This window comes from Amblyomma americanum, chromosome 9, assembly GCF_052857255.1.
Source record: "Amblyomma americanum isolate KBUSLIRL-KWMA chromosome 9, ASM5285725v1, whole genome shotgun sequence".
Classification (NCBI taxonomy): Eukaryota; Metazoa; Arthropoda; class Arachnida; order Ixodida; family Ixodidae; genus Amblyomma; species Amblyomma americanum.
In genome coordinates this window covers 81,310,061-81,328,962 of record NC_135505.1, presented here as the reverse complement: position 1 = coordinate 81,328,962, position 18,902 = coordinate 81,310,061, and the positions used below count along the sequence as shown (strand labels likewise).

The window sequence follows — 18,902 nt, the reverse complement described above, 5'->3', positions numbered from 1 at the left end:
AAACTATGCCGCCATTTCGTCCCCTGACGCCATAGATAGTTCCACCTCTATCCACCATAATAGACCATGACGTCATCATTGGCATGCGGCAGATGGTTGTTTCTACAATGCTATTGTAGATGGCGCTACAAGTCTCAATGAGAGATGCGCTGTTTGCTAGTTGCTGCTACAGATGGCGCTGAGATCTCATGGTGGTAGCAGACCCCATGAAATCTCGAAACGTGGTGAGTAAGAGCTAACGCTCTTAAAACTTCATAATTAGGTTTTTCGGGTTAGAAGAGCTCTTTTTCGGCACAGCATTGTCAGAAGTGTACTACAGCACACCGCAGCTAAGAGTCGCTGACTAGTAGGCTGGTTAACTAAAAGTGAATAGGTAACATTTTAACTATTATTATTGGGGTCTTTACTTATTGAGAGGAATGTAGCTTACCGTAACTAATATCCGTGCTAGTTTTTAGAATTTCGAAAATGCTGCTATTATCGCCGCTATGGGCTCAGAAATTTTGGCTACATCGCTCCAAATTACATGCGTTTCGAGCCGCTTATAGGAAAATTATGAGTTATAGGTAACTTATTGAAAAAGCCAAAATTGGAAGGGCCACAGAACCGAGGGTGTACCACGTTTTCCAAATTCCAAAAACTAATATGTACAATAATTGGCTCGGACAACACACCTATGAAAATTAAGGAACCTAGCAGTAATATCTAGAACGTTAATTATCGAATATTAGTTAACCAGCCTGAAATTTAGCACGTCTTCGCTGTATTCTCATGAAGTAAGCCGCTGGCAATGTTTTGCCGAAAAAAGTGTGTTTCTAAATCAAATAGCTTATTTTTAAAAATTGTGTAATATCTTAGATGAAACTCCATCTTTACATATAGCAGAGATCTCGTCACGGCATGTGCGTTAAGACAGAACTTAAATTAAAATCACCGCTTATCAGTTTTAAATAATTTACGATGACTATGAAGACGCATATTTGGTCACCAGCGGCCGGCTGTCCTTTAGCAGAACACAGTCACATGCTTGCGCTATTTGCTAAAGCCATCAGCTCCAGAAATTGCGTTGCTACACTGCTCCCCTGTGTAAGATTGTTTTTTCTGCTTGCATACTTTGAACGCGCGGTTCAATCATTATGGAGAAAGCCGCTGCACTAAATTATCTACTGAAACATGCGAGAGAGATACTTTGACACGGATAATATTTGCTCAGAAGAGGTTGATATCAGCCTAGCTGGCGGCAGCCGAGGGTATTACATGACAGACGCCCCAGCTGGGGTCCCTAGAGTAGACGTGGAGGTTTACTTTGCCTCCGCTACCGATACAAGAGACAAAATACGGATACGATTGCAGCGTCCAATGAAATGGGCAGATGTGTTCTCACCCTTTACCACATCCCGACAAATTGTGATCACGCACATTCTTTCCAATCTAATATGCGTTGGTTCTGCGAGCAAGACAGTGAGCTGACCTACGTTGCTGATTTCTTGGGTGCATTAACGCCTACCATTGGCCACTTGTCTTAGACGCACCGCCCGATCGCCGGCCCTTCGCCGCTCGTACCGCTGCACATGCCATCCTGTTCACTCGCTTCACACTTTAGAGTACTGCAATGTGACCACCGCCTGTGGCTGCATTCGTATCTTCAGACGTTCAGTTCGACTGCTCTCACCGCACTTAGCAACGCGGTCCTGTGCCTTGGACCCCTTAAAGAGACTGTGTCGTTGTGCCTGACACTTTTATTTTCTAGTATAAAGGCGATTGCATTAAGGCTCCTGTTCTCCACAAAATCCGGCGTCGTCGTTGTAGTGGACATTGAGAGAGAAATATTGACCGGGGTAGGGTGTCCCAAGTGGCTACCTTATCCACCCAGTGCAGCCTTTACGGCGTCATCACAACCTTTCCATCGGAGTGTGAGCAGGCTCCTCCCGTTGCAGGTTGAAATGAAATGAACGATAGGTCACAAGAGGTTGCTGGGGAAGAGTAACCGGTGACCAACAAGCTCCACCGATGGCAGCACCTGCCATCGCAAGATAGTGATCCATCGCTTAACCCTTGGACCACGTCATACAACTGGGCCTAGCACTGGTACGAGGACGCCCAGGGATCTATGAATGCGGAGAATGACCCATTCCGTATATGAACGCATACATGAGCACCCTGCCACGGTCCCTTCTTGAGGCTAGCAGTATTGAAAATGGACAAAATGATTAACCTATTAGCGCAATCGCTTCATAGATTTGTGGCGGAGCTTAAGTATCAGCTACCATTTTTTCTCACTTTCCTTCTTGAGTTGTCTGGTCGCTGTGAAACGGCAATATATACTGTCTACTGCTATTATAAGTGACTTTTTAATGCTCTGGTTACACAATGCCTTCAAGACTGTTCAAGTTTCAAGAGCGCGAAATTTTTTGCCCTAAAGTTTGAAGGAAATTAAATATTAGTGGTTGGCTTTACTTGTGGCTTTTCCATCACGTGATTCGATCTGCGAATGTGGCCTACTGTCGGTTAGCCTTCCTGAAAGGCATTCTGCTCCTATGGTTGACTTAGGTTAAATTTGCTCTTAAGCTTTTGACGATTGCTACAGTAAATTCCTAGTAGCAAAGAATTTTAAGCTGTAGTTTTAACGCAAGAGCGTGAAGTCTCCCGTTCTGGAGAAAGTGCGGAAAATCCGCCGGCGTTGTGACCGAAATATCCCTGAAGAAGCAGCCGGCGAGGTCACCTAGGTCATCTAATCTTGTGACATCATCACATACTGACCGTATTTTGAGAAAACTGACGAGACTGGCAGGTGGGAGTAAAATTATGGTCACTCAGGACTAGCAACCTAGGTCGCCCAAATCCCACACGTGTCAGAATCTGCCATGGCAGGGAAGTGACGCATCACTTATTCGTTCCACCACTACGCGAGGAGTGGTATAACGACTCCCAGGGATCTATAAATGCAAAGTCGGGAAAGACCAATACCGCATTTATGGACATTTCAAGACAAATTACGTTATCGCGTCATTCTCTTAACCTTCGCTTAAGTGTCTTTCTAAATTTTTGAAACATTTGACAATGCTTTTTTTGGAGGCTATGTTAGCGTTCTTAGAAGTTCAAGGTACAGTGGATGTTGCGAGGAATTGGGTACACGCCTGCAGTCATACAGCCCCCAATTCGTGTTCTGCTGGTAGTCAAGAGTTAGGGCGCACGGCTGTTGATCGCGTATACCTGCGTTACCACAACCACCGCAACAGGCGTAGAGAAACGTGCGCCCCATTTGACCTCATCAAGGTTAAGGTCAATGGGGTTGGAATAGGGGGCACAGAGAAGCTATGCAATGGTTGCTGTTCCAATCGCAGATTTCTCCGTAAAGGTGTCCGATGTGGTCACGTGAAAAGAGAGAGACAATGTTCACTGATCGCTCTTTGAAAATGTTGATCATGTATTATACATAGGCCAAGCTCCGCAACGTAGGCAGATTGACGAAGAAAGAGCGAGTACTACAGAAGATACTTCAGAGATTCTGATATGTGTCGCTAGCTGGTCCAGACAATTCTGCACTTAGTGGGATATCGCAATCGGTCTCAGTAGTTAGTTAAAAGGGACATGACATGGTCATCTGACTGCTTGCAATGTTGATACAGAGGTACATAACACTTAGAACCATTATTTTATTTTCGAAGTTTGACAGCGCTGGGTGATATCTTTATCCTTCAATATGAAATTTAAACTGAGAGCGTGGTGCTCCTCCCGCCGGCAGCGACCGTGATACTCAAACGTTTCTTGTGACGGCAAGAACCATCGTCGGCTGCCGTATCATTTACAATACCGGCTGCAGAGAAAAGCTTCACTCGAAACACTGAAAGATCACAAGTGGCAGTCGCCGGAAATGAACAGCTGTATTTCGCCTGCACTCATCTATGGGGCTGGTCAGAGGAGACTAACAAAAAGGGTTAAAAGTATATTGAGGACACCGCAGTGAGATACGCAAACAAAAATAACAGGTACAACATTAATAGACAGCAACAGAGCAGGGTGCTTCAGGGAAAGAACGCGAACTTTGTTCCAGTCAGAATTAGAACAAGAGTTAGGCACAGACAGAACATGTAATGAGAAGGCAAGACAAAGGCAACAATACCAGCAAGACAAATATGCAATCCTATCAACTTATTCTGTCAACAACGCTCAGTACCAGGGCAATAGCGGAAAGCACGATTTAGTGTTTTGGCGTGTCTGGAAAAAAAAAATCTGCTGCTCTGACCCGGTAAGCGTTACATCGTCATACCACAAAAGAGGACACTATGCGGGCACACATCCACTTTTGCTACTGCACGTGTACCATGGAAGAAGGAGGAAAATGGTTACCTGTTTTTTCTGCGTAGTTTTTCAGTCCACTCATGAGAACTTTAATTACGATGCTTGCTTGCCATATTAGCGCCCATAGTTTTCTTTCTCACTTTCGTATTTCTCGTATCTCTACGCACGGTTACCCGTACATAGTACATTTTCTGATACCTCCATGCCTAGGTCTCTGCTTCATGAGAACCTGCATGCGTTTGCCGAGCCTCTCTCATTTCATGATGACAATATACCTTGCTTACAAATGCCAGGACGATAATATCCGTGCGCTTGTCTTGCTGTCACGGCTCGGTCACATTGCTTGACAGCTCACAGAGGAAATGTGTACATAAAGGGACGAGGCTGTCTCACCCGAGAGTCCTCTCCGCCTGTTTGGTGCCATCAGAGTGACTCCAGTACTGGTCTGATGCAACGTTTTGTGTTTTAAACCTCCGAGGCTACGTTTTAGTGGCTATGTCTATAGAACACAACCCGCTGCCGCTCTCTTTGCGGTACACATTAGGAGAGACAAGCACGGGACGTGCAAGTAACGTTGACTCCCACTGAATAAACTCGTACAAAACAATGTGTATCTTATAACACAGGGATAATGAAAATATCTGACCCATAACATGGACGTACTCCATTTGACTGCGATTCGTTCTTCGTTAGCTTGAAGCAGAAACACACGATTATTTCTACTTCTCAACGGTCGATAAACTCTCAAAGTGTACTGGAGGCAAGCAAAAAATAAAGGAAAATAACTGTTACTTTGCGGAACAAAGCAACTTTGAAGCGCCCACCGCCCGAGGCGTGCCAGCCCTGAAGACTGCGCAAAACAAGAATCAGACAATGAGGTGTGCGGGGGGGGGGGGGGGTGTTGTTTTATGTCTTGAGCGATTGAGGCAATAGCCTGTCTACTAATATACAAGAATGAAGAAATTTTATTTTAAAAATATTTGTAGCGCCGATGTTACATAGACTGGCACATAAAGAAAAATATGCAATTAAAAGCTCAGGTACCAAAATTGAGTGCCATATGACGCATTTGGGTGGAAGAAAGTGAAGTCCAGGATAGCCCTATGGCCCTCAGAAATATGTTCGCCGAGGACTACATATGCAAAGTATCTGAACTACTGTTTAAGGACGACTACTCACGAAAGACGCGTTTTGGAAAAACAGCAAAAAGAGTTACAGGACGGTTTCCACATTGTAAGAGAAGATTCAGCGACAGATGTCGATGTACTTTATTTTACTGTATGTTGAGGTGAAGAATTTGAGAAAAATTTCTAATCTTTATAGCTAGAGACGCTCTTCATTGTTTCCACACTTTCTTTTTTTCTACTAGCTCTCCTTTCTGGTCCGCCGCTTGAGGCACGCGACGCAACCGATGAGCGACTTATCCGGCGGCGTAATCCTCAGCAGCTGCCGCACACGGACACTGCTTCATTCCTCCACCCTCGTCATACTCTCCATCCTGCTTCTTAAGTGACCAGTCCCCAGTATCCACAATCTGGTAACGCATTATTACGTACTAGCCACAATGTACTTCTTAAATGGTAACTCTCCTTCTCCTTCCAGGGTGACCAGCCTCCGGGTAATTTCCGTAGCCAGCACCTTCCGTTTGTGCCTTACCCTTTTTCCTTACCTTCCTCCTTGTACGATAACTATCCTCTGGTTAAGCTTTTTTATGGTCTTCTCACGCCCTCCTCCTTGAACGGCAAACATCTTTCTGTTTGGATATTGTTCTGCTGTCACCACGTCGCCTTCCTTCAGCGGTAGCTACCTTCTGGTCGGTTCCAGTGGTAACTACTCATCTATTGCACTTTCCCACGCACGCGCGTCATAACCGCGTGGTTTCATGATAACCATCTTATTACATTCACGATTATTACCCTCCCTACTGGTGGTTCCCAAGCTGGCAACCACCGCACTCTTGCGCCTTGTGCTTTTGCATACTGTCCCCGTTATCAACCCACCAAATGATTGCCATGGTGTCTACCCTCTGGTTACGCACTCCTACGCTCTCTCCACGCCTTCTTCGTTCCACAGTATTCCTCCTCTTCCGTCTACCAGGATACCGACCCTCAATATGGCTCACATAGCAACCACCCACCGCTTGCGTTTAGCGTTCTCTCCATACCTTCTTCCTTCTAAAGTAACCACCCCGTGTTAACGCAATTCTACGGTCTCGACAAACCTTTCTCCTTCCACGGTAACCCTATTCTTCCTTTCGGGATAAGTGCCATACCCAAGTGCTCCCGTGAGAACCACCCACCAGTAGCGCCTTCTTAGGTTCTTGACATAGCTTTCTCCTTCCACGGTAAAACATTCCGGATGGGTCGCATGGCAACCATCCATAAATTACCCCTTCCTACTCTTCCGCCATACCCTCCTCCATCCTGGATAACTATCCTCCAAGTCGTTGTCATGGCAACGACGAAGCCGTTCTGCCTTCTTGTGCCGTCGCCATACTCGTTTCCCTTCGAGGTTTAATTTATCGGGTTTAATGCCCCAAAGCGAATCAGGCTATGAGGCACGCCGTAGTGGAGCACTACGGGAAATGTAAGCCACCTGAGGCTTTTTAACTTGCAAGTACATCACACTGTACACAGGACTCAGGCATTCCATCTCCATCAGAATCCGACCAGTGAGGCTCGGATGAAACCAGTGACTTTCGGGAGAGTAACCGAGCACTAAGCACTGAGCCACTTCGGCGTTTTTTTTTTCACAGTAACCATCCTCCAGTGGAGTATTCCTGCGCTCTCACCACAACCGCCTCCTTCCCCGGTAACCGCCTTCCGGACAGTTTCAGTGGTAGCCACCTGTCTGTTGCGCACTGCTCTGATCTTGTCATACTTTAATCCTTCAAGGTAACCACCCTCCTAGATGTCTTCATGGCAACGCCCTGAATTATTAAAAATGGCGAAGACAACAGAATACTATTACAGCTATTACTACGGCTACGGCACAAACTGCAGGACAGGCCCTTGGCAGTTTTCGCTTATAAACATGCATTTCATCAACTCCGTTTCTGCGGAAATCAAAGGGACAATGAGGAGGAATTGAATTTGTCATGCATCGATAGAATCATGACCATCATCATCAGCTTGACTACGCCCACTGCAGGGCAAAGACCTCTTCGATGCCTCTCCAATTAACAAATACCAGCTCCTAAGCACAAAAACATTACTCTTTCACTCTTTCGGAAAACAAAGCTTTTGTAAGGTTGAAAAGACCAACAACTAAACTGCAGGTATCGCCGCCACGGGCCAATCTCGCAAGCACAAGCGTGATGATGAAATGAAAGAAAAGTCTCTACAGATCTCTAAGGCTTACAAACATTAATGAAGGTCACGTGTTTGAGCGATATTGCAGTGCATAAGTTTTGTTTTCAAATCACCAGTGTACTTTTATCCCCCAACGAAGACGAAAAAAAGACAACCTGAATGTTGAAATACTGGGAAAAGCAGCAATTGGCAGCGCAACAGCGGCCAGCTGAATTTCGGTATATTTTGGGGTGCTTCGCGGCTATGGGCTCTGCATGCCCGCATGGTTCTGTTATGCGCCTCGATTTACAAGAGCGAACAGCAGATGACCTCCAAATGTCTAAGTGCTCCTCGGACGAAGCTCGTGCAACGGCACGCAACTGCTACAAGAAAAAACAGCTGTGTATATTTAATGTTCACCGGATCACCACGTTACCAAACGCACCGCTAGGGGCGTTCGCTTCGTTTACCTACCAAGAACGCTTGGCTGCATAACCAGTCCTACGAGAACTTTATTACACAGTTTTGATATGCCCCACGTACCAGTCGGTACACATCAGTCTTGGCGATGGCTCGGCGGGAACCACGACGCTGCTGACTCCTCGGCGCTAGGACTTCCTTTGCCAGGCCCTTCCACTCAGCACTCAAAAGAATTGCACACTGTGTGACGATGAGGTCGCTGAATGAAGGCCACAGGTCTTTGCGAGAACTTCGTTGTCGGAATCGTGAGCGGCATCCATCGTAACGTTGGTGCGAACCTAAACTAATGGACGACGGCTGATAGAGGCCTCAACGTCTGGCCTGCAGTAATTTTCATTTCGGCTGCTTCTAGGCAGTAACGCAGAGCTCCCGCCAGCAATCACCGAGTCCTCGTTTCAGTTTCACTGCTTTACGTCACTCTTTTTTCTTATTCCATCGCAACAGATTCCCGAGTTGGAATCGTAGCAGCGGGAAAAAGTTTTCAAATTAAAATTCATATCTCTTAGCCATCAAAGCCCCTTTGGCTGCCGGACAAGCGGCAACAAAGCCACAAAACGCCAAACCATTGGATTTTACTAACAAAAAATGATAGTGTGTGTCGGGCGCGCGACCTTATCGCAGCCGAACGTAGTCGGAAGAAACGGCCGCCGGGGTTATGTGCGTGTACGCGCGGGCGATTCGGCGCGCCCAAGAAACAGCCCGCGCTTTGTGTTTCTATGTGAGTGCTTGCCGCTGAGCGGCGACGGACGAGAGCCCCCCCCCCCCCCCGACCCCCCCCCCTTCCCCCCCCCCCCGTTACGAGGGCATCAGCCGATAAGACCAAGGTCTGCGCGCCGGCTCCGTAACGCCGGGAACCAGCTGAAGATGCCTTCACAAGGAGCCGAACGAAGGGAGCAGCGGGGAAGCGAGGACGAGAGAGGGCAAGCTGGAAAGGAGGACCGGGAAGAGAGGAGAGACGACAAAGAAGGACGGGACAGACGGCATCCCGACGGCAGAGTTGTGTCACGACAGTCGAGAATAGATGTGAATAAATTAGGTACTGTGTAATCGGAATGTTTGGTGTGCTCTGGCTGAATCGGGAGGAGAGGAAAACAAAATAGAGGAGGGAGGAAGGAACCTGCCTGACTGTTTCTCAGTGTCCCTTTAAACAGATTTTTTTAGCAGCGACAGCTGTTATGTGCTCGTTCCTAGGTTTCGCGTATGAGTACGGTGTCGTTGTCCGTCATTGTCGATGTAGCCGGTGGTTGCGTTTCTATAAAGAACACTTGGAGAGTGGTTGCCTTGCAATGAGAAGGGTATCCCGTGTGTAGACAAGTGCGTAACCGGTGGTGGTTATAACACGAGCCATCCGGAGAGTCGTTGCCGTGGAAGCAGCTGATATAGGCAGAGCTGAGGAATCGCCATCCGCAATGCGGCTATCCCGGAAGGAGAGTATGGCGAGAGTGTAAGAAGGCGCAACCGGTTGGTGCATATAACAGAAACCACCCTTAGGGTAATTACCCTCGAAGGTCTAAGAGAGTTACCATGGAAGCAGGCTTTGTGGCAAGAGCGTTGGCAGGCATAAACAGGGCATGGTTAGAAAGGTAGTCACCCGGAAGGCGGCCACCGTTAAAGGAGGTGGAAGTGGCGAAAGCGGCTGAAAACTCCAGCCGGAGGATCGTTACCGTGGAAGGAGGAGGGTGAGGTAAACACGTGTTAAGGCGCAACTGATACATGGTTCTAATGGAATTCAACGGGAGGTTAGTTACCTAGAAGGAGAAGGACATTTGCCGCTGAAGAAGGGTACGGTGGGAGGAGGAAGTTATTGCGAGAGTGTAGGAAGGCGTGTTACGGTAACCATCCGGAACGTAGTTGCTGTAGAATTCCTGAAGCGGAAGTGTACGGCAAGAGTTGAGGAATCTAGAACAGTCCATATGCAACAGCAGCTGAAAAACGAGCCGCCGAGGAGAAAATTATCAGCGGCGCTACGGTTCTACAGCGGCAGACTGGAGAGCAGACCTAATCGAAAAACAAGTATGTGTGAAGAACTAAGCTAGATATAAGGTCTCTAATATATTCTGTACCTCAACATATCGTTAAATATATGTTGTGACCTTGACAGCTGTCACTGGCTCTCGTTTAACCAGTGGTAACCGTCAATTTACTTGTTTTCTATGCAATGTCAGACTGAATAATGAAACGCTTTGTTCATTTTATACGCTAATAGAAACTTAATCCAAAGCTAGGTGACTCACCCACAAGCGGAAAATAGATCCATGAACTTCCGATCAGAGGCAGAGCTGGAATCTTCGGAATCTCATGAAATGGTTTTGCAGATGCTGCGTACTCTGCTCTTAAAAGGTTGCAGGTGAATAAGAGTCGCCCGGCACGAATATTCAGCCTACGCAGCATATTGGGGCGCTGTTGTGCACAGCTACTCAAATACAGCCCCAGGTCAGCGTTTTCCAGGTGACATGCCTAATGTGAATGAAATACCCAACGAGTGCATTCCCGGCGCTCTGTGGCTGGAAAGCAGACATGACAGAGCTCGTGAGGCCGGGTAGATATTCAAGCTGCTATTCGCGTTTTTTTATATTGCACACCTGGCCAACAGGTTCTTGACCTACACTTCCGTTACTTTTGCGAAGCTTTATTGTTCAATTTATTTTTAAAAAAATGGCGCCGCATGAGAAATGACGTACGGGAAAAAGCTCACCTATCTGTAGTGTGCACGTTTGAAACAGAGGTTTTTAGTGAAGCTATTAGTAGTCCAAAATTTAATTAAAGCGACTGCAAGGGTGCACTATAAGCGGCTCAAAGTTAAGAAGTGTTTTTCAACTTCTGTACCAACACGCTTCTGTGTCAACCTCTGTTCCAAGACCCTTAAAGGGGAAGATTTCCAAACTTTCTGAAGGTAATTCGCAGAGGGTCTTTTCTTTCTAATCCTATACACTAGTGTACCTAATTATGACAGAGGCATTTTTTAAACAAGTGGTCTGTGCATGAGTGTCCCTTGAAAGGACGGAAATTCTTTGCAACTTTATTTCGCATTAAGACGACAGCGTTAAGGAGCTAGTGTCGCAGAAAAACCGGTGTCTTTAGCGTCGGCCGTGAGGGAAAAATCTCTCTTCCTCCTCCTCGGAATGTCTTTTTATTCCCTTACGGCGTGGTCCGGGTGTTCAGCGAGAAATGTGAGACAGGAGTTCCCGGGCTCGAACCCGACCGCGGCGGCTGCGTTTTTATGGAGGAAAAACGCTAAGGCGCCCGTGTGCTGTGCGATGTCAGTGCACGTTAAAGATCCCCAAGTGGTCGAAATTATTCCGGAGCCCTCCACTACGGCACCTCTCTCTTCCTTTCTTCTTTCACTCCTTCCTTTACCCTTCCCTTACGGCGCGGTTCAGGTGTCCAACGATATATGAGACAGATACTGCGCCATTTCCTTTCCCCAAAAAAACCAATTATTATTATTATTATTTTCTTTTCTTAAAAGCAATTTTCATTTCATTTTCGTCCCCTTACGACCCGGTTCGGGTGTTCAGCGTGATATGTGAGACAGGCGTACTTTCCTTAAATTATCCAAAGACCAACGCGTCGCGCCGAATAGCCGATGGCGTTTCCTGGACTCCCTGGCAGTGCTGCAACATGCTATCGCGTTCCACTCTTAAAGGCGAAGCTTAAGTGTACTCCAAATTTTTTAAAATTAAACATATGGTTGTCTGCATATGTTGAGGTTTGCTCAGAAGATTACCCTGTCTTTTTTGCTGAGAAAACAAACATTAAAAGAGGAACACATGTACCTACAGTCGAATCGAACTGATGACGTCATAACCAGAAGAGTCTCCGTATCACTTACAGGAAGTGGATGGCTGCTTTGCCTGGCCACAGAAACACCTGCGTGTCGTGACGCTCATCTAGCATAATTAAGATTTACTTGCGAAAACAAGTTATAATTGAAGTAACTGTGCTTCATTTCTGTCCATTTTTTGTATAACTAATAATTATTTTCGGGGGGAAGGAAATGGCGCAGTATCGGTCTCATATATCGTTGGACACCTGAACCGCGCCGTAAGGGAAGGGATAAATGAGGGAGTGAAAGAAGAAGAAGGAAGAAAGAGATGCAGTAGTGGAGGGCTCCGGAATAATTGCGACCACTTGGGTTCTTCAACGTGCACTGACATCGCACAGCACACGGGCGCCTTAGCGTTTAGCCTCCATAAAAACGCAGCCGCCGCGGTCGGGTCCGAACCCGGGAACTCCTGATCAGTAGCCGAGTGCCGTAACCACTGAGCCACCGCGGTGGGTTAGCAGTGCGCCCATTTTTTAAAACTTATGAAATCCAGGGTTTAACGGAAACCCGACTGGTCGGGTACATCCATGGCGGAAATTATTCGGCGCCGACCTGAGAAAGCCTCTGTTTTCATTGTGAGAGGTGGCTGCCATTTTAAGATGCTAATGTATTCATGAAGAGCCAATTTGCTTTTTCTTTAAAGTCCCTTTAATGTCTTCGTGATATATGCCGAACGTCCGTCGTAGCCGCGAGTAACATGCACCCTTTAGCTATTGGATATATTTCACTGATTTTTAGTCGGTCATGTTACTACGTTGGCGCCTTTGACGACGCGGGCGGCTACTGCTTCGGGTAGTGTCTGCTGTAGGATTATTGCTACATGGATTCAAGAGGATTTCCATTGTTTCCCAGTGGCAGCGGAACAATGACGGGCGCAGGATTATTCTACTATGCTACCTTGATCATTATAATGCCGAAGAGGAAGTCGTTCCACACCAGCACGCTCTCTTTGCCTCTGAATTTTTTTTTCGTTTTTTCGCACAATAAGGGAGGTGCCGCTTTCTCTTCGTGACGGCGATGGAAGAAGAGAACGTTAGGCCTCCTCTGGAAACCGCTGGTGTCGGCGGGAGCAGCACAGAAGAAGCGCTTCTACCAATCGAGCGAAACAAGCCGTCCGGCCACAATGGTGTACTCGGCTACAAGCGAATAGTCCTCGGCGGACGAAGGGTTCGTCCCAGTGGTAAGCAAGAAAGCCAAAAGGAGACTGCGTAAGAGTGAGGTCTTGTTCTCATCGAGCACACCTACCATCATTACGACGCATGGTGCATCGGCACATATAGTCCTGTTTGGCGCCAGAAAGGCAACCAGACAAACTCAACCTTCTGAACAGACAAGCTATATCGGTGTTCCTCGAGGCTCGCGCCCCGGGAGTGATCAAGGACATCAGTATCAACAGCCGAAGGAACCTCCTTGCCATAGATGTAACGGAGCGGAGCGCCTTAGAAAGTCCAGCCACCACCAAGAAGACCGGAGACATCTCCGTCCGCTCTCTTGCACTTGAAGACAATGGCCCAACCGCATACATCATTTACGACGTCGACGCGACCATCTCTGACACCGACCTGCTGATACTCATTAAACGAGCGACCAATAGCATCAAAATAACCGAATTTCAACGCCTCGGCAAGTCAAAGTGCGTCAAGCTCACTTTTAAGGGCGACTGTATTCCAAGCATGTCAAGGTTGGCCACTTTCCACATGCAGCTCGCCCATTCTTCCCGAAGCCTCTTCAGCGTCGGCAGTGCATGATAATTGGGCGTGTCAGTGGTGTTTGTAATAACACCACAGCGTGCCCACGTTGCTCTGAGCCACATAGCGGTGACATTTGTCGCACTACTGTCTTGAAGTGCGCCAACTGCCGTGGCCCTCATGACGCGTCTTCAAAAGTCTCTTCCCGCCTGAAGAAAGAACGCGCGGTTTTGAAGCAAATGTTGCGAGAGCCTTCAACGCACAGAGAGCCCGCAGCTACGGTGCGTTGGCGCTGTTCTCGTCGCCGACGATCTACTAGACAAGCGGCTGACAGCGGCAGAGAATCCCCCATCGCTCCTGCTTCTTGTCCTCCCCCTCCACCAAGCAATGTAAGTCCGGTGACTGATGAAGCCGGGACGAGTGCTTCAGAGGTGACATGGCCACCACTGCCGCAGCCGCGCTCGACCTCGGTGTGTGAGCAGGTACCACGCCCCCACTGTCCTACGCCTACGGCTTAGCGAACGCACGGCAGAGATCCAGTCCTAGGAGAGGAAGTGCACGTGTTCGCCACCTTGAGGTTCCTTATGAACGCCATGCATGTGATGCTGTTTAGCCCTCACTGGCCAGCAGCGCGGAATGCATTGCAGGTACTGAAGGCGCTAAATCCACTCCTTGCAGCTTTTAATGACCAGACAATGGCTTTCCTTGCATTTCCATTTGAAAGTCAAGTGAGAGAAGAATTCATCTTCTAGAGGAATTCCCATGGACTCAATTGCAGCATTTCTGACCTTCGCAAATACGTCTATAAATACAGATATTTAATCCTTGTGATTTTTGAGAAGTATTTACAAAAGCCTATCCCAATTGCTGACTACGAAGCGTTTGCATTCTCCACGCACAGAGGAAGCGACAAGGACATCGTCTACATTCGAAGGGGGGCTTGCTTATGTACACCGTATAGCTCCCCCTCACAACCATAACCAGTACGTCTGTCTAACGGTGAAAAGGCGCAACCGGACGTTTACGCTTGTGGGCACGTACTTTTCTCCAACAACACGGTTTGACGCCGATAGACTAAGATACTTGCTGGCTGTAACAAATGAGCCTTGGGTTGTCACTGCTGACTTTAGTGCTGATCACGCCGTCTGGGGAGGCATCCAGATGAATTCTAAGGGAAGAAGTCTTGTCTGTTTCGGCTCTGACCACGACATACAATGCCTTTACGACGGTTCTCCAACGTACATTCGCGGGCTGTCTTACAGGAGCTGTCTGGACTTCGCATTTGTGTCTCGGTGTCTTGCGAGATGCTTCCGGTGGTTTGCCGATGTCGAAACGCATGGACATGACCACATCCCCACATATATTATCGTACCTGGTCTCGCTGGATACTGATCTCACAAACATTTGCAACGCATAGACTAGTCTATGTTTAAAAGCATATGGAAGATGCCTGCAGAAAAGACATTAAAACAGGTATTGAAGAGCGCATCAAGGAGGCTATAGAAAACGCGATATGCTTCTACACTTTAATGCCGAAGTTCACAGACTTCGATATGGAGCAGCAGAGAAGATACAGGCGCACAAAGTATAACGGGTGCAAAGCGCACGCAGAAGAAATTCTAGCGCAGAATTGAAATCTTGCAGTCTGATCGTTGCAAGGCAGGCTGCGAAACAATGGATCCTCGAACGCCCTTCTCACGCATCTGGAATGTGGTGCGTGGTATACGAACATCTTAGCAGCTCCAAATATTCAAGTCGTTCGCACTTCACCAAGGATGTAGCGAAGCGAAGATTGTAGAAGACTTTTGCGCAAGAATAGCAGGCCCCAGGAACCAATTCAGAACTCTGAATTGCTACGAAGTGCCGAGATCCTGTAATTCGCGAATCGACGTTCTGTTCTCCAGGGAAGAAATGGTTGCAGAACTCGTTACAGACTGTCTTCATCACCGGAGCCCGATGGGGTAACATACTCTGCACTTGCAAACCTTGGTCAGGAGGTTCGACGTGCTCTTTTTGACAATTTCAACTCATCATGGTGTGCGGGTGCAGTACCGGACGCGTGGAAATTTGGTCGTCTGGTTCCAATCCTTAAACTCAGAAAATCGCTGCTTCCTCTAGCATACTACCGCCCAATTGCATTGTCTAGTTGCGTGCGCAAACTCATGGAAAGCATGGTACTTACATGAATTGAGTGTTATCTGGGGCGCTACCAAATATACCCAGATAATATGTCCGGGTTTCAGCGTGTTCGTTCGTCTACTTATCGCGTTATTGACCTTGTGTCATCAGTGCGACATAAGAAGCATATGAAGCACTTGACCGCGGTGTTATTGCTGGATGTTAAAGTGGTGTATAATAACGTCACACATCACGCTGTTTTGGACTCTGAAACATGCAAACTTGTCGCATATTCTGCTTAATACGCAGTTATGTTTCCAACAGGTCACTATTCTTGCAGACTGAGAACGAACCAAAATCTTCACATTTCATTTCCCACGCGGTCCCACCGGGTGTAGTACTTAGCCCAACGCTTTTCAGTGTTGGGCTTGTCGGCTTTATCGACGTATTACCACAGTCGAAGCAAATCTCAGTCTATACTAAAGATATTTTTATCTCGACATCAAGAGTTCCTTTACCACAAGTTAGAGCAAGGCTTGAAAAGGCGGCAAGTAATCTTAAGGCGTACCTACGCTTTCAAGGACTGAAGATTTCTACTGAAAAATGTTTCCTTGTTGCCGCTGCATGCCACAGCATGTCTCATTACCCCGTATGCCTAAATGGGTCAACAATATCCTACGAAAGAAGGCATCGCTTCCTAGGAGTATTCAAGGATCGTAACCCCACATGGAGCCCGCATTTCTCGTACATGAAAAGGCGACTGACGCGACTGACATCGATCGTTCACTTTCTCTCATTTAACGGGGGGAAGTCGTACAGAGCATCAGTGCAGTCAATGATCCAGCTGTACACCGCATTAATCATGGGATTCCTTCGGTACAGTATCCCTTTACTAGAAAACCTTAGGAAAAGGAATATACGGTGTCTACAAATTGTTCAAGCTCTAGCTCTCCGGACGTGCCTAAGGACTGCCAAAATGCGTGTCTACAGCCGCAACAGTTCTCAACTCTCAGGAGAATCCAGTGACTGTCTATGTAACAATCGAAGCCTGGGTAGCGCATATTTGTCGCCTCTCTTAGATTCCCGCTCACCATCTTGCCAGTCTTCCCGCTAACCAGCCGCGTAGATCCTTTGTGCAAAGTATTAATGCCCATCACGACTTTCTACTATTTCAATTTACACCAGCCCTAGACCACCTTCTCCGTTATGCAGTCTGCACCAATCTTGTCTGCTTCTTTCCATATCGAGCATCAAAAAGAAGGCTGATTTATCGTCTACAGCACTAAAACAGGCCACTCTATAATATTTGCATGAGAAGCATGGACACCGACAGCACAGTACACACCGATAGCTTAGTGACCCCTTCCAGTTCCTCGGGCTCTATGGTCATCCCCGTAAGGACCATGGTTAATAAAGTGAACTCATCACACCGGAGATCACCGACTGGTGCAGAACTTACTGCTATTAGTGTCGCCATTGATCATACCAGTGAAAAAACACCCCAGAAATGATCTCTTTTCACTGATTCCAAGGCAGCCCTCCAAGCCTTACAACCTGCTCTTCGTCATGGCTCTCATGAAAAACTGGTCGCGGAAATCTGAGAGCATCATCAAAACGTCATTAATAAAGGGCACGATATTTTTTACCAATGGCTTCCAGGACATAGCGGCATCGCTGGCAACTACGCGGACGAGGCCGCGCTAACTTGTCCCCATGAGGGCGACTGTGTGTCCATTACTATCTCGAGAGTGGACACAGCGGGCGGGCTAAGACCAATGCCGCGGGATATCACGCTACCCGTAGGATTCAGGCCAATTTTAGAATTCGCGTTTAAAATCCTTGGACCAAGATCTGAAGCACCCGCTTCCATTCGTCCTACCACGAAGTGAAGCAACTTTGCTGTGTCACCTGTGGCTTACGTTGTGTAGCTTTCATCAAACATTACTCGTTCAAAATCGGTATGGCTGATAGCCCTGCATGTGCCATCTGCGGGTGTTACGACACTATAGCCCACAATCTTTGTCAATTCCCTGCCTGCAGCGCCGAAAGGCTGTCTCTCTGCCGTGCGCTGGAGCGTCTAGATCGACGCCCACTGAAGGAAATGAACATTCTCGGCCACTGGCCGCGGCTATCGTCGGCTGTCAAGGCCACCAAAGCACATTCCTTCTTGCTGAGATCTTCTGGCCTGCACGATAGGATGTGACTTTATCGAACTCTGTGACTTTCTATAGTAACTTCAATTTCCTGCTACTTCCTTTTCTCCACCTTTTTATTCCCTTACCCCTTTCCACCGTGCAGGGTAGCATACAGGTTATTCTGCCTGTTAACCTCACTGCCTTTGCCTCTTTTCCTCCTCCTTCGCCTTCTTTAGTTCTCGCAAGTGCGAAATATCAGAAGAACCAAATATTGAAATCCAGAAATAATATATTCACAAAGCTGTAAGCCCTTATGAGGTGCTTTCTAGTTCTTTAACAGCCTAGATACTTCCTCTTGATTCTCGACTATGATCGCCAGCCAGCGCAGCGGAGGGAGAGCTGAGCTGGAAGAAAGTGCTCTTCCGCCAGGAGTTTCAGCCCGTCTTTTATAGGCGCAGGAAAATACTACTACCAGGCCCATCCCTGGTGATCTTTTCGAATTACTGCTCGCCACTTCTATTTTTCCTGGCGAATTCTATTCGCAGTCCGAGATCGCGACCTGGTTGCTATAATGCCAGATTATGAGGCGTCGACGAGCCACATCAGGACTGTGAAGCAATCCGAACTCCTCCCCCGAAATCGGCGGTAGTCTACCGGAAGTCTGCTCTTGCGTGACGCCTTTTCTTATGCGGCGTGCGTTCTGCCGGCACGTCATTAGAGGCCTTTATCTTAGCGCGATCGGCTTCCGCGGGGATCTCTTGGTACATTAGTTGTTCACAAGAGGCGCAGTATTGAAATTTCCCAGGCGCAGCGGGTTTGCTGCGTAAACGCATCGCGGTAGCGGACATAAAGTAGCGCTATTCTAAACTATCTATTCTCCGGCGCATGCAGGATAACGCTGGGAACGCAGCGTTCTTTACGCAGCCGCTGACAAGCCCCTTGTCTTCACGCTGTTGTTCACTATACACCAAGTCCCACCATGTTTCCGTCATACCCACTCCTCCGCTTATAAGCAAATAGCCGAAACGCGGCGGCAATCTCAGTCCTAAACAGGTGGCGCCAG

The 18,902-nt window shown here is 47.6% G+C and overlaps 1 protein-coding gene across 1 annotated transcript in view; it reads right to left on the bottom strand.

Annotated features, from left to right (window-relative positions):
• Window positions 1-18,902, bottom strand: part of LOC144103461 (uncharacterized) — a 62,204-nt gene that overhangs the window by 34,090 nt on the left and 9,212 nt on the right. Inside the window, 1 exon segment of the mRNA XM_077636171.1 lies at window positions 10,307-10,404. Coding sequence (XP_077492297.1) covers window positions 10,307-10,404 — 98 coding nt within the window.